Source organism: Chiloscyllium plagiosum, chromosome 16 (genome assembly GCF_004010195.1).
Source record: "Chiloscyllium plagiosum isolate BGI_BamShark_2017 chromosome 16, ASM401019v2, whole genome shotgun sequence".
Classification (NCBI taxonomy): domain Eukaryota; kingdom Metazoa; phylum Chordata; class Chondrichthyes; order Orectolobiformes; family Hemiscylliidae; genus Chiloscyllium; species Chiloscyllium plagiosum.
Window position 1 is genome coordinate 57,247,318 of NC_057725.1, and position 15,344 is coordinate 57,262,661.

At 43.6% G+C, this 15,344-nt stretch overlaps 1 protein-coding gene across 6 annotated transcripts in view; it reads left to right on the forward strand.

Moving 5' to 3' along the window:
• LOC122557942 (potassium voltage-gated channel subfamily KQT member 1) overlaps positions 1-15,344 on the forward strand; it is a 682,968-nt gene that overhangs the window by 483,511 nt on the left and 184,113 nt on the right. For all 6 annotated transcript variants that reach the window (XM_043706183.1, XM_043706180.1, XM_043706184.1 and 3 more), the window contains one exon: positions 2,861-2,955. In XM_043706183.1, the coding sequence (XP_043562118.1) occupies positions 2,861-2,955 (95 nt within the window). The remainder of the gene's footprint in view (positions 1-2,860; positions 2,956-15,344) is intronic.

Here is a 15,344-nt window from a genome sequence, read left to right on the forward strand (position 1 = left end):
TAAAATGAACAGTCACTTGGGTTAATTAAAGAAAACCAGTTGATCTTAAGGGTGAGCTGATGGGAGAGTGATAATGTTGCTGAGTGATGAATCCAGAAGTCCCGCTTAATGCTATGGGTACATGGTTTTGAATAACAATTCTGGAATGGAAAGCAACTTCAGCAATACTGACCTTGAAACTTATTGTCATAAAAACCCATGTGGCTCCTTCATGTTCTTAAGGGAAGAACATCTACCTCCCTTCCCTAGTCTGGCCAATATGCAGGCAGAAAGAGAGTTTAGATAAAGTTATTTCTCACAGGGCCTCTGCCTCTCACCCCACAATGTACAACCTTCCACTTGCAACAGAAACAGAAATTGCTGGAGAAATTCAGCAGGTCTAGCAGCATCTGTGGAGAGAAATCAGAGTTAATGTTGTTAGTCTAGTAACCCTTCTTCAGAACTTCCATTTGCAGTGAGTTTTCCCCTTCACCCTACAGCCTTTCCCACCCTCCACCCCTGGCCCAGCAACCTTCCTCCCTGCAGCATCTCGTCCCCACCCCCAACAGACTCTCTCCCCTGTCCGCTCAACCTCTGAGCTCCCGTTGACTCTACCCCACGTCCAATTTCTGCAGACTTTCTCCCCCAGCCTTGCTGCCTCTTCACCCCCCCCCCCCCCCCACCGTGAAATAACATTCTGAAGAACTGATTATTTGTTCATTAGAGAAAGCCTACAGGAATCATAGAATCGTACAGTGTGGAAGCAGGCCATCTAGCCCATCCAGTCCACAAAAACAAGTTACAGCACATAGGGATTTGGTGGGCCTTCATGTGTACATCTCAATTAAACTTAATCTACAAATTCAGCAGGTAATAAGAGAGGCACATGTAATGTTGACCTTAGGACAATGAGAATGGAGTATAAAAATAGAGAGGTCTTGCTAAAACTATCCAAGGTACTATTTCAATGAACAGTTTTGGGCCTCTTATCTAACAAAGGTATGTTGGCATTGGAGGAGATACAAAGAAGGTTCACTAAGGTGATACTAGGTATCCCTCCTATTTATCTCTCACCACCAACTCTCCCCCCCCCCACCCCACTACCCCCCCACCCCAAACATTTCTGATGAAGGGCTTATGTCCGAAACATCGACTATTCTGCTTCTTGGATGCTACCTGACCTGCTGTGCTTTTCCAGCACCGCACTTTTCAACTCTGACTCTCCAGCATCTGCAGACCTCGCTTTCTCTCTGATACCGGGTTTGGAAAGATTAGCTTGTGAGGATAGGTTAAGTCAGTTGAGCCTCTGCTAATTGGAGTTTTGGAGAGTGAGAGGTGACCTTATTAAGTTTCCCCTACTGGGACAGTCTCGGACCAGAAGGCATACTCTTAGAATAAGGGATGGCACAGTTGAGTCAGAACGTAGTGAATCTGTGGAATTCATTATTACAGAGGGCTGTTGAGCTTGGACATTAAGTATATTCAAGGCTGAGGCAGACAGAGTCTCAATGAGTAAAGGAATCAGGGGCTATGGGGAAAAGGTAGATTAGTGGAATTGAGGGTTCTCAGATCAGCCATGATCTCATTGGATGGCAGAGCAGACTCTCTGGGTTGAATAGCCTAGTTATTCTCCTAAACCTTATGCTCTTGTAGCATCCTGACTTGAAACTTTACTGCTGTTTGTTTACTGTCACTGATACTAAATTCTCTAACAGTACTGCAGGTGTACTTACCTCACGTGGACCATTGCAGTTCAAGAAGTCAACTCAATACTGCTTTCTTCAGGCAATTAGTGATGGACAATAAATGCTGGCTTTGCCAATTATGCTCAGGTCACCATGCATGAATTTAAAGCAAAATACAGTGATGAACCATATCTGCATACTATTGAAAGAGATGGGGAGTGGGGGAGGAACATTTCTTGTGATCTGTGCTGCCCCTATATCATGATTTGACATGGGCTATTAGAGACAGCCTGGGAACTTTTGATGACATCATTCCCATTTCTCACATCACTGGAGCAGAACTTTTAAGACATCAGGTCTGAAGAATGATGTTTGCTTGCAGACTGCAGCTAATCAAACATTCCGGACAATCAAAGAGACTAAGAAATGTGCAGATCTCTACCTGTAACACTCATACTGTGACACAGTTCAACAGGGTACACTTTTGCAACGCTTAAGCTGTTGAGCTGAGGGTTTCTCACTGCTGATAAAGGTGCTGAGGTCAAGCTTACACACACATATTGTGTTAGTGCTTGAGTTTTGGGGATTGATCATGGTGCATTGACATCTCCCCTATGTTCTCAGCAACAGCTTTGACTCGGGAAAAGTTACTGGACCTGCACAAACGTTCATTTTCCTTGCATTTGATGCATGAAATTCCTCAGAACTCTATTAAGTAGTCACAACTGGTTGATAATGGATGGTTTGATAGTAATAACAAATACATCCATTAACTGCTGGAAAAAGTGGACCATTTCAAACGAGATTTCAGAAATCCACACTTGCATTCATCCATGTCATTTCAATAGGGGTGAGATTAGTTTAGGATGATTGCACAGTTTGTCATGTGAAGGGGCAGCACTGTTTTATGCTACACTGGGCTTCTCTCCTATTGAGTTCAGTAAAACACTGTACTGAAATGGGGATCCCAATTCAGTATCACTTATTTTGTTTATCGTGATCACTTGCACCCCTCAGTGCATGTTGGCATGGAGCTGGAACAAACTCTTACACAATACTTCAGTACCCATTTTCTGTTGTTACTTCCTAACACCAGCATTCAGTTCCCTCAGTCTGCAACACATACTGGGAGAAATGCATCAGACTCTCGTGTTGCTTTGCCTTACTATTCTAAAAATATTTGTTTTGGTTTGCAGCAAGCCAGGAAGCCTTACGATGTTAGAGATGTGATCGAGCAGTATTCTCAGGGTCATCTCAACTTGATGGTGCGAATCAAGGAATTGCAAAGAAGGTATTTATCTCTAATTGCTTCACAATGGGCAGCCTGAGAATTGAATATAAAATGCAGAGTACCATTCATGATATCAAAACACAAGAGCTAGGGACTGCAATCCTGACCATCGACTCACTAATGTTGGATTTGCACCCCGTAAGATCTTACTCAACTGACAATGCTTTCTGCTAAACTGAATAGATTTAAATTAACAGTCTACTCGTGGTTCATTAGTGCAAATCCTGCATGATAAGGGCTCTATGGTGATTGCAGAGGTGCTTAGAAATTGTGAGGGTGGCATTTGAAAAGCCAAAAGCAGCTCAAGTTTGTGCCAGCAATCTGTGTGTAAGGATGGGTCACGCAGGAAGAGGAAAACAAAATGCTGGAAATGTTCAGCAGTTCAGATGGCATCTGTGAAGAAAGGGCTACAGAGTTTCACGGAGTCGGGGTTGCCAATTGGCTGATTGACTGGTGTATGTTGCAAAGTGATGCCAACAGCGCAGGTTCAATTCCAGTACCAGCGGAGGTCACCATGACACTCCTACCTTCTCAAAGGTTAAACTCTGTCTGACAGAGCAATCCTAGGGTCCTCTGGAACTATGGTGACTTTACCTTACCACGATACAGGTTTAGAAAAAAACTAGGTTGGCTTATGGTTACTATGGTGTTCTATTAAAGGAAAACACACGCCCGTTTCATGGATTGTTCTTTGTGGAAATGGTAGTCCTACTGGAAGGGATGTTTTCTCAGCTACTCTCCTCCATGCTGCCTTCGAGGTTATTGCATCCTTGGTAATATCAATGATTGAACTGTTCTGGATGGCGAAGTTTTGCAGGGTAACAATATTGGTAACAATCATTGATCTAGACCATATTTCAAGGCCTCCTCTATTCTACCAAAACACTGGATAGTCCTGTCAAGGACCAGTTGGATAGAAAATAGGAGCAGGAGTAGGCCATGAGAACTAACTTGTGGCTTATTGTTGTGTACCTCAGCTCATGTACAGATCAACTCTGGTCTAATTCAATGAAGAAACAGGTTCAAGGGGCTGACTGGCCTACTCTTGTTCCTGTGCTCCTTTGAAAAGCTTTTTCATACTGCAGGCACCAAAATGAAGGACTTCTGCAAGATTTACAGCCAGCCAGTATGCCTCTACTATTTTAGTTTCCGTCCACCTTTCTATGGAAACTTGGTCTTCAATCATTTTATTGCCCTGATTAGATGTAATTACAGATTGGCATTTGATTTTTTTCCTATGGTATTTGCATTGAAGCAATTGTAACCTGCTCCCAGGGCCTTATTTCTCAGCTTAATGCTATGTCTAGTGCAGAGATCATTGGAATCCACCTAATACTCTATCCTTCCCTCAGAGAAACCATCTCTGTTTTGCAACTGAACAATTGTGAAGGCGCTCAGATTAATATTTTGCAGCTTCCATCTTATCATTACTCGACTGGGCTAAATTATCCTCCTAATTTCTCCCTCCCAACACTCCAGGACAATTTCTGGCCAGGATTGTCTGATTTAAGATATTTAAGGGTGTGGCGGCTATCTGATTGAAATCGTACTTTCAATTTAACTAAAAGTCAACTGTAATCATCGGACCTGAAAAACGTGTGCCCACAGATGCAGACAGAAATTTGCTAGATCAGATCTGTGCGTCATATCTAAGTCTTTTTTAAAGTTTTGTAGAATGTCTCAAAGAAACCCATTATTGTTTGATAGATGTCTCGGGGCATCGAGACTTGATTTCTAGCAAAAATATTCATGTTGCTCTGTCCCACAATTGGCAGCTAATTGCTGGCATGGCTGTTATATTGCTGCAGATGCCAGGACTAAAAATATGGAGATGTCAGTTCAAGCCCCACCACATCAGTTGGGGAATTTAAATTTAGTTAATGAAATAAATCTGGAATAAAATGCTATGAGTAACCACTGAACTTTCCTTTCATCGTAAAGATCTCAATTGGTTCGCAATTATGGATTAGGGAAGGGAATCTGTTATTCCTGCTTGGTCTGGTCTCTGTGTAATTCCAACGACCAGCAACATCATTGATTGGCTTCTGAAATGGGTTACGGCCCCCTCATTATATTGAAAAATGGTACAATGGACTGCAGTAGTTCAACAAGGTGGCCACTGCTCCAAGGGCAATGAATACTGGCCTTGACAATGTTGCACAAATCTTATGATTTAATGCTGGTGAGTGCACAAACAGATGTAGGGAAACCCTGGAAGGGTGGTATTCTTACAGGATTTTCCGTCCAGACTACAGTGACCAAAAAGATATTTCCTTCTCCCACGCCTGTCAGTTTTCCGCAGGGACCGTTAACTCTGTGATTCCCTCGTCAACTCTATAACCCCCACCAACTTCTCCACCACACCCAGTACCTTTCCTTGCTACTGCAAGAGGTGCAACACCTGCCTCCCCTCTCACCTCTGTCCAAGGTCCCAAACAATCTTCCAGATTGGGTGGTGATTCAACTGCACTTCATCCAACCTTATCCACTGTTTTTGTTGTTCCCGATGTGGTCTCCTCTGTACTGGGGAGACCAAACACAGACCTGGGAACCGGTTTGCTGAGTATCTGTGCTCTGCATGTATCAGCCAACCCAACCTTCTGGTTGCTATCCATTTTAATCCCCCTTTCCCACCCCCACCCCTGGCGACATGTCCATCCTTGGCCTCCTCCATTGTCAGAGTGAGGCCAAATGGAAACCGGAAGGACAACACCTTATGTTTCGTCTGGGAAACTTATGGCCCAATGGCCCCAGTATTGACTTCATCAGCTTCAAAATCCTCCCAGCCTTATCCCTTGTCTAACCCTCCCAATTCTCCTCACTTCCCTGACCTGTCCTAACCTATCCATCTTCCTACTCACCTATTCACCACAGCCTTCCCACTGACCAAACAAAACAGCCCCCTTCCTGCATTGACCTATCACCATCCCACCTACTCTTCCCCCCAGGTCCCCCAGCCCCTCCCTCGATTTACCTCTGGGTTTTTCCCTCCACCTCCTGATGCGGGCTTTTGGCCCAAAACGTTGACTTTCCTGCCCCTCAGATGCTGTCTGACCTGTTGTGTTCTTCCAGCATCATATCTTTTGTGCAGAAATTTACGGTTTCCTTTTCCCTCCCCAGACCTCGGCTGTTCCCATCAAGGATTTTAAAATCAGCTTGAACGTTTGTCAAATGCCAAGTTTGTAAGATGCTGCTTCTCAGTTCTTCCCTCGCACTCAGTTTGCTGTTCTTTGATGTGCAGAGGACATGTTAGGAGGAAGAGAGTGCGTAAGAGTTTCTAGATATTGGTTCACATATAGAAAGACAGTATCCCTAGCTCTGATCTGTGTCCACATTCTAAAAAGGAGAAATACACTTGATGGATGCAGTTCCATGGGGAAGGAGGGTGTCATGAGAACTGACAAATTCAACCAGTATGCTATCTCTGCACAACAAGAGTGGAATGGGGTGATTCCCATTGAATTTAATGCTTCAATAGTTGCAACTCACATTTGAGTTCTTATTCAATGAGAAAAAATGAAACTTGACCGATCAGTTCTCTATGCGAACTTGTCGGAGTCCCACAGGGTCAGTGGTAACACTCTCTCCATCGGAATCAGATGGTCATGGATAAAGCACCATCCCAGAGACTTAAGCACATCGGCTAACCATCACTGAGGGAGGGTTGTATTCCTGGAGATGAGATCCTCGGGTGTCTTGTATTTTGTTGAAAAGCTGTGGAGGGCTTCGAGCTGGGTTTTTTGGTTAGGGAGAGGCTTGCTGCATGATCAGACACTTCGAAGGGCAGCAGAGCTATCGCAATTGGTTCCCCAGATGCAGAATTCCCACCCAAGGTTGGCACTCTTGCACAAAGCACCACCACCACCACAAAGACTGTGCTAGCTGTCAGGACATGAGTGCTAAGATCGTGAATGAATGCTTTTTGGGGAGGGGGTGCTCTTGGTTTGGCGGGGGAGAGAGGCAGAATTTCGGAACCTAAGTCAGAGGCTTGACTCTGAGTAGTCACCCATCCACCCTATCTGAAGCACAAATTAGTGCGGATCAAGCAACCCAAACTACCACCCCCCCCCCCCCCCCCCCCCAACCCTTGAAAAACTGCCAACCCCCTTGCACTAGTTTTTGAGTCAGGCAGATTGACTTTCTCATGCCACTTTGGATAATTACTGTCCATTGATAAGGAGGTCATTACTTACTTCCAATTTTCAGCAGGGAAGGAAGGTCAAACCTGTTCGCTCCTGCTCAGAATGTGCTTCAAATGGAGGTGCAAACACTGTGTCAAAATAAAACTACCTTCCCTCTTCCTGGCCCATCACCTCTGGGACTGGAAGGTTATACACAGTGTGTTTTGAACGATATGTTCAATTGAGTTTCTCCTAGCTGAACATAAAATATCTGGTGAACTATTCCCTGTTGCCTTGATCAAGATGTGTCCCTTAATCAACAAATTATTTGGTCATTTTATTGTTTGGTACATTGTTGTATGCAAACCACCTGCTGTATTTCCCTCAAGTACTAAAGTGACTAGACGACAGCAAGTATTTCATTGGTTGCAAAGATCTTTGCAATGTTCAGAGGGTGTGGGAAAAAAAAAAGCAGGTTCTGTCTTTCTTTTGCTGTTCTTCATGCCTGATAGAGAGTTGTGGGCGGACCACTAGCAAGTTAATCCTTACATTGACAAAAAGCCTCACTAAATGCCATTGTGATTGAACAACTCTGTACGAACTGAATTTTCTTGCAGTCGGCTAATCACTGTTTCATACTGTAACTCCTGGTGAGGCAATCTCACAGGAAAGGCCAGCTATGTGAGGTCCCATAGCTCTGTTGTTTTAAATTTGGTCATAGTTTGGGATTTGTTTCTGATTTCCGAAGTGATAAATGCAACTAGCAACTCGAGCAAATTGGTAACATATGTTTCACTTGTGCCTCTCATTTCATTGTACATAGATATTGAAAAGGCGAAGAAAAACAAAACAGTGCTACAAGTTCTTGGCATGCTGTTTTTGCAGTGGGTGCCACTCCAGGCTTTACATTATTAGAATGGCTCCCACAGATAGTGAAACAAAGCAGAATCAAGAAACAGGGAAGTAAAATTGTTGGAAAGTGCTGGGGAGTTTCCGTGCTGAGTGCTAATTGAGACCGAATGGAATTAGAGATCTAGTCCAGTAACATATTGTATTTTAAGGGCTGTTAAAGACAGGTGAAGTACATAAGGGTGACCTGATATATCTTGAATTTGTATCTGTAGTAGTGTGCAGGTGAAGAGGATGGCATGGTTCTTATTTTTTTGCAAGCTGGTGTACTTCTTTTCAAGCTACACCATTGGCGATCAGTGAGGCAAAGAGGAGAGCCCAAGTGTGCGAGACCCCAGTAGCTAACAGTACACAGACTCTCCTCTGCTGTGCTTCCATATGGCAACACCCAGAAACCAGGTCCTTCACCGCCTCAGGTTAAAGCTTTTGAGAGCAACCTGGAGGATGTTTGGCCGCCAGATTGTAGTCCGACATTGCAGTGGACATGCCCTGACACTCCTGAACCAAATTCCCAGCCATGTTCTGCCTTGTGGATACCTGGGAGAGTTGATGTGGATCCTGACCAAAGATCTGGAGTGGAGCCCAAAGGCTCCAGCACCTCCTGCAGCCAAGCCAGTTCCAGAAGTAGTGTTCAGCAAACCTTTGGGAGTCCACCAGAGAGGTCAAGATGGGAACCTGATATTTGGACAAAGGACTCTGGGAACTTTGCTCGGGCTTATGATTTGGAGAGGACACTCCAGTATTGCTAAACACAAGAGTTGACCATCAAGTTGCAAACCATCATCTTATGAGATGAATGACCACCAGACACAGCAAGAAGAAAGACTAATTGGAAAACAAAATTTAGCAGAATTGGTCAGGAGGAGACAGGACCTAAAATGGGTTTCATTCCTGACATTTACATGCAATGTAGAACTACCAGCATAGTCAGCACCTAGCTCACAAATTACTTGATTGTAAAGTAACTCAAGGTCAACAATGTTATGACCATGTCTCCAGGCAAAGTTCTCCAATTTGTTACTGATCCAGACAGAATGCCTCAAATCGTTAATCTTGTGGGTGAGAAAGGGTGGGCTAGTTCCTCTTGGTTATCCACCTGCTCCCTCAGTTAGCTGTAACAAAGTCTGTTTGAAAATGATTCCTTCTCTTGTGGACATGTTGCTTTCAGACCTAGATGAACTTGTGGGTTAAAGAAAGCCAATTTAACTAGGCCTTCTTCAATTGACAAAGAGTTGCTTTATTAAATGCTAAACCTGAGAAAAAATAGTAACCCCACACACGCATATCAGCTAGCTGAACATTGCTGCCATTACATTAAATATTCTAAGTAGTGTTCATCTTGATAATTGAATTCTTGATATCAAGAATCTTGACTTTGTAATTGATTAAGATTCTTTTGTCCTAATTCCTTTTGGAATTGCCTGACCAATGGCACCCCAAGTGAGAGTAGGGTTTTCCCCATTCTGTTATCTGCAGATGAGGGGTGTTTAAATGGCTGTTTCTCAGAGCTGTGACTTTCAGAACACACTAGTCTGCACACCACGACATCGAGGCTGCTGCCTTCCATTTTGAGCTCCTTTTAATGTGTCTTTCTGAAAGGCAAGAATACACAAGTTCTGTAAGAGGGGGCTTTCTGTTGTGAGGGAGGAGATAGTCCACCTCATCATTATCTCTTCCTATTACATTTTTGTCTCTGAAGTTTTTCTGTCATGATACAGGTACAACATTAAATGGGCTCTACATAGATTTTTTTTTGACAATGGCTTCCAGTTATTGACTTCTTTTAAAACACAAACCTTTTGATTTAACTCTGCGCAAGTTACTGGGGATTCGAATCCTTTGTCATAATAAGACCAATCTCATGGGCTACGGGGCTGCAGTGTTACCTGACTTTGTTTTGGAGAAATGGTCAATGTACAGCAGAAGTCTCAAATTCTTAGCAAAATATCAGCTGTGATGATTCTTTCAAAATTGTGTTAATCCACTGGCAGGACAGGAGCTCAGATATCAGTGTCTTCTCTTAGGCTAACATCTTCAAGATCAAAGCACAATTTGCAGTCAGTCAGCTTCACTGGATGGACCACATCATCCACATTCCTGACCAAACCTTCCAAACCAAGCTCTCTATTCTGAAAAATGTCTCAGGAAGTGGTTACCAGGACAACGGAGGAAAAGGATATCCTCAAAGCACGCATTAAAAAAAAGTACAATATTTCTACCAGCCCACGATAATTACTAGCACAGGAACCTCTCTCACTCCAAAGTGGAGGAGTAGCATCCGTGAAAGTGTCAGCCATTTTGAGAGTCTTGACAGGCCCAGGTGGGATGATGTGCTAACAGCAGAAGGAACATGCAAAACTCATGCCTCTCATCTTTCTACTTCTTCAAATGTTACTTTCAGGGAAGGATGTGTGGATCCAGAATTGGACTATTTGGTCACACCAATGCCCACAATACTCAAATGCAAGAAAATAATCCTCGATCCTGAGGGATTGTCTGAAAAGAAGACTAAAAGAAATATAAATACATTTACTGCTATTATGTGTACAAATCATTGAAATGGGAGGGGCTTCTGCTCATCACAATGACTGGTCAGGAATAGTACGAACAATGAGAAAGCTAGGAAGCGAGCTACCAACACTCCAACCTGTTCCACAGTATTTCACAGAAAGGTACTTCATTTCAAGAGGAATTTAAAGGGTGCCAAATATGCGCCATGAGGGTGATGGCTTGTTCTTACTTTATAGCAATTCTCAATACCCAGTTCACCCTCATCCTGCTTGCTGGCATGAGCAAGCTGCAGATGGTGTTATCATGGACCCATTGCTTTCAAACCCATCCCATGGATCAGCCTTCCCCTTCTGATACTCTGCTTTCGAACCTTCCGAGCTGCAGCAGCCCAAGGGCCAGAGGGATAGACACCATCCTCCTGATGAAGCGGTTTCATCTCTTGATATCTGATGCCAGATGCCACAGCTCTATCATAACCTGCTCAGTTGGGTCATAGATTCACCGGCTCTGCTCCCTCTTATTAGGTATTGCTTTATCCTGCATGAATAAGGGAAGAATGTCAGCGATTATTGGGCACTGTGATTGTAATAACATGAGACACATCTGAATAACCAGAGGAATGTGGAGACAGCAAGAGGTAGCTTTCAGGCTGCCCATATTAGTAGATATGTGAAGGTGAGATGGAGGATCTGGATGTTAGGCCTGAGTACCAGGGCATGCTTGTGGACATGTGGTGCATTGAGCAGTGAGAGCTGATGACATGGTGAATTGTCATGAGAAGATGCATTCACTGTTCATGACCACCCAGGCAGGGCTATTAGTCTTTCTTGAGCATTGTTGCCAGGTCCTCGGTGACCTGTGTGATGACATGTTCCCAATGGTTTCCGAGCACACACCCCCATGGACTATGACATCTTTCATTTCCTCCCTGTCCATTCTCCTACAGTTTACAGTATTGAAAGACTACATTGGCGCAGTGTTACATCCAGTTTCCTGTGGCACCCAGGTCTTTTATTTTAAAAGCTCTTCCTTTGTGATTGACATCATTTGCCATTTATATCAGCTAAGTACCAATTAAAATGCTCGCGATGTGTGAAGGCCACTGGTTTTCCTCTGCTTGAATCCAAACTGTAAATGAGCAAACTCCTCTTAAGTGGGCCACATGACAGATATTATGGGATGCACAGGAGAGAACGTTAAGAGAGTCTGCGATTTAGTGGGCAGAAGAATGCCTCACCATACGACAGTGCCCAAAATACACATTATGTACACTGAAGTGGCTGAGCAATTTCAGTTTTAGGCATGTTCTACATTGTGTGCCCTGGCCCCTGTCGTTCAACTTGGATTTTATTTATTGAGAAATTCATCGGTTGTTCGGTAGCACAGGAAAGTTGAAAAGAGTTAAAAACAAAGGAAGGGAGAACAGGATAAACCCCAAAGGGAAATAAATCATCAATGGAGAAGGTTGATTTCAGAAGCATAGACATTTATTGTAAGGAAAACTTGAAGAACTAGAGAGTACCTTTCTTCTGTGGAAATGCTAGGAAAATTAGGCCTACTATTCCAATCTCCATCTCACACTCTCCTCAGCCTTTGTCCTGTCGACACCACTGTAGGCACTACAAGTGCTAGAAGCCAGAAAATTGGTCTGCAGTTCCAATATTCCACCTTTATACCTTGAAGACTGAAATCCTACAAGGCGATATAGTTTGAAATGGTATGAGACCTGGGATAGTTTCAGGAAATTCTTTGAATTGAAGAAGGCAGGGTAAACGCTTCAATTATTTCTTTCCATTCTTGCCTCACTGTTTAGCCCTTGTATTTGAGAAATGAATTGCGGTTGTAATTTTGGGGTATTTTTGCCACTGAAAGGTCCCTTGCCACCTTTTCTGATTCTGCAGGGTGATTCCTACTGCAGTAGGGTCAAACAGTTTCTTTCATTATTCTGGTCAGTTCCCTCACATTCTTACGGGAATCCAGAAGTTTACCCAGCAAATCAGAAAACACACTGCAGACCCAAGGATGGGCCACGATTGTCCAAAGATGGTGTTTGTGGAAGACCAGCCTGTGCCAAAAAAGCAGAGTCCAACTGAGAGTGCCATCGCTTTTGAAGCTCCCAGATGAGATGGGTTATTGCAAGAAATGAAATAAGCTTTCTTTCAAAAGTTGCTATTTCTGCTGACTCAACCCTCAGAAATATCTTCACCCCAGAGCTGATTTCCCTGTAACTTTAGAATGTTGAGCACCAGTGCCTACATTAAGTTGGATCTTCACAATATATGTCACAAATAAATCTGGTGCAAACTTGCTTGTACTAGGAACCAAACTTCTACACTTAAGTCTAACGTTCCTGTAGTTCCAGACCCATACATTAGAAGAGAATTTGACACTGGACCGTGGGACTGAATCAACAATGAGTAAACAAGATGGCGGCACACAAGTAAAACTTCTCACCCATTGCCACTTCCTTGCCCTTTCTGAGCCAACTGCTTAGAGAGCTGTTACTAGATGGGCACCAGTGCCACTTTGTACCTGGCAGGGTGAGGTGATGAAGGGCAGTTGAACACTAGTCCATCAAAACTTTGAGTCTGTGATGTTAGCCAAAGAAGGACTAATGATGATTGTGAAGAATATTAAGCAGTAATAAAGAGCAAGAGCATCAAGTAAGACATTGAAAAATTTGAATCTATCAGTCTTTGCACATGTGTTTTCTGTTGCCAGGCAGTGGAGCTGTTTCACTGTAAAGAATATTGCTGGTATTGCAAATCATATTCATCCTAACAGCAGTGCTGATGAGGTTAGGCCAATTTTGGTGCTTGTCTCCTTATGCTATACTAATGGTGTTTACTCTCCCCACATATTCCAAAACCACTTAGGAAATCCAATATCTTTTTGAGTATGTCTGGCCAGGTCTGAGAAACTGAATGGAACATCAATGGATTCTTCCTGCATGAATTAGATTTGGAAGAGATTGTGTAAATTGACAATATGCGAAGCAGTGCAGAGAGCTACATTTTAGAAAAGGGGTGTTGAGACTTCCATTGGACTTCTGGATCATAAATCTGAGCTTCTGTTGGGTTTCTTTTCAGCGAGATTTCACAGAATTTGTTCAGAGCAACGCAGATGATTGCGAAAAGTTCAAGCACAGATTATGTCGAGTGTAAATTGAGTTTCTCCAATAATTTGCGCTCTTTTGAGAAAACAAACCATGCAGCAATCCCTGCAGCAAAATTGGCCAGCCCCTGCTCCACACCCCACTCTGAACTCCAAGCGCTGAGCATTGGTGATTCGCAGTAATAATGGTGAATTGCCACTTAGAAGAAAGCTCTCAATATCAGTTAGTTCTTCTGAGCACAAGGGACTGAATTGCTGATAACTCTGAAGATGCAGCATGTCATAGAGTCATACAAAACCCCGCACCTACTCTTCTGATCCTGCCACCACCAATACCACCCCCCCATCCCCTACCCAACATCCCACCATCCCGCTAAAATTACACAAGGGTTAAAGAGGCTTTGGGTGACTGCCTGCCCTCGGACCAATTGAAACTCTGAAGTGACCGAGGTCCCATTTATATCTTTCTCCTCTCATCCATGTCCTCTACCCTAGGAAAAAGACCTTGGCTATTCACCCTATCCATGCCCCTTATGATTTTATAAACCTCTGTAAGGTCATTCCTCAGCTTCCGATGCTCCAAGGAAAATCACCCTAGCCTATTCAGCATCTCCCTACAGCTCCAGCCTTCCAATGCCCACAGCCTCCTTGTAAATATTTTCTGAACTCTTTCAAGTTTCACACCATCCTTCCTATAGCAGGAGACCAGAATTGAATGCAGTATTCCAAAAGTGGCCTCACCAGGGTCCTCTACAGCCGTAACATGACCTAACAACTCAAATATTCAAGACACTGATGAATGAAGGCAAATGGCCAAATGCCCTCTTCACCACCCTGTCTGCCTTCACCTCCACTTTCAAGGAATTATGCTCTGCACCCCTAGGTCCCTCTGTTTAGCAACACTCCCCTGGGCCCTACCATTAACTGTATAAGTCCTGCCAGATCCTTACCAAAATGCAATACCTTACATTTATCAAAATTAAACTCCATCTGTCACCCCTCGGCCCATTGGCTCATCTGATCAAGAGATAAACCATACTCACTGTCCACTACACCTCCAGTTTTGGTGTCATCTGCAAACTTACTAACCAACCCTCCTATATTCACAACCAAATCATTTGTATAAATAATGAAAAAGGCAAGTTGGACGAAAGGGTCTGTTTCTGTGCTATATATAACTCTATGACTCTGTGTCCCTGGTTTTAGACTCCACAACCACAGGTAACATCCTCCCTGAGTCGAGTCTGTCCAGCCTTGGTAGAAGCTTATATGTTTCAATCAGGCACCTTCCTACCCTTTTAAACTCTAGTGAGAAAAAGCCCAGCCAAACCAATCTCTGTTCATATGACCGTCCTCCCATCCATGGTGTCAACCTAGTGAACCTCCGCTGTTCTCCCTCTGTGGCATGCATGTTCTTTTTGAGGTTGCACACAAAACCCCAGGTGAAGTCTTGCCAAAGCCCAGTAAACTACCATAAGATTCCCCTATTTCTGAACTGGGATAGGCTCTCATTGAAGGCCAATATGCCACTTGCCTTGCTAATTGTTTGCTGCGCCGGCCTGTCTACTTGCTTTGACTGGTTTTTATAAAGATACCCAGAGCCCTCTGTACATACGTACTTACCAAAATATCACTATTTAAATAATACTCATTCTTTTTGGTTTTCACACCATATAACTTCACCTTTTGCCACAGTGTACTGCATTTGCCATGTGCTTGCCCAATCACTCAACT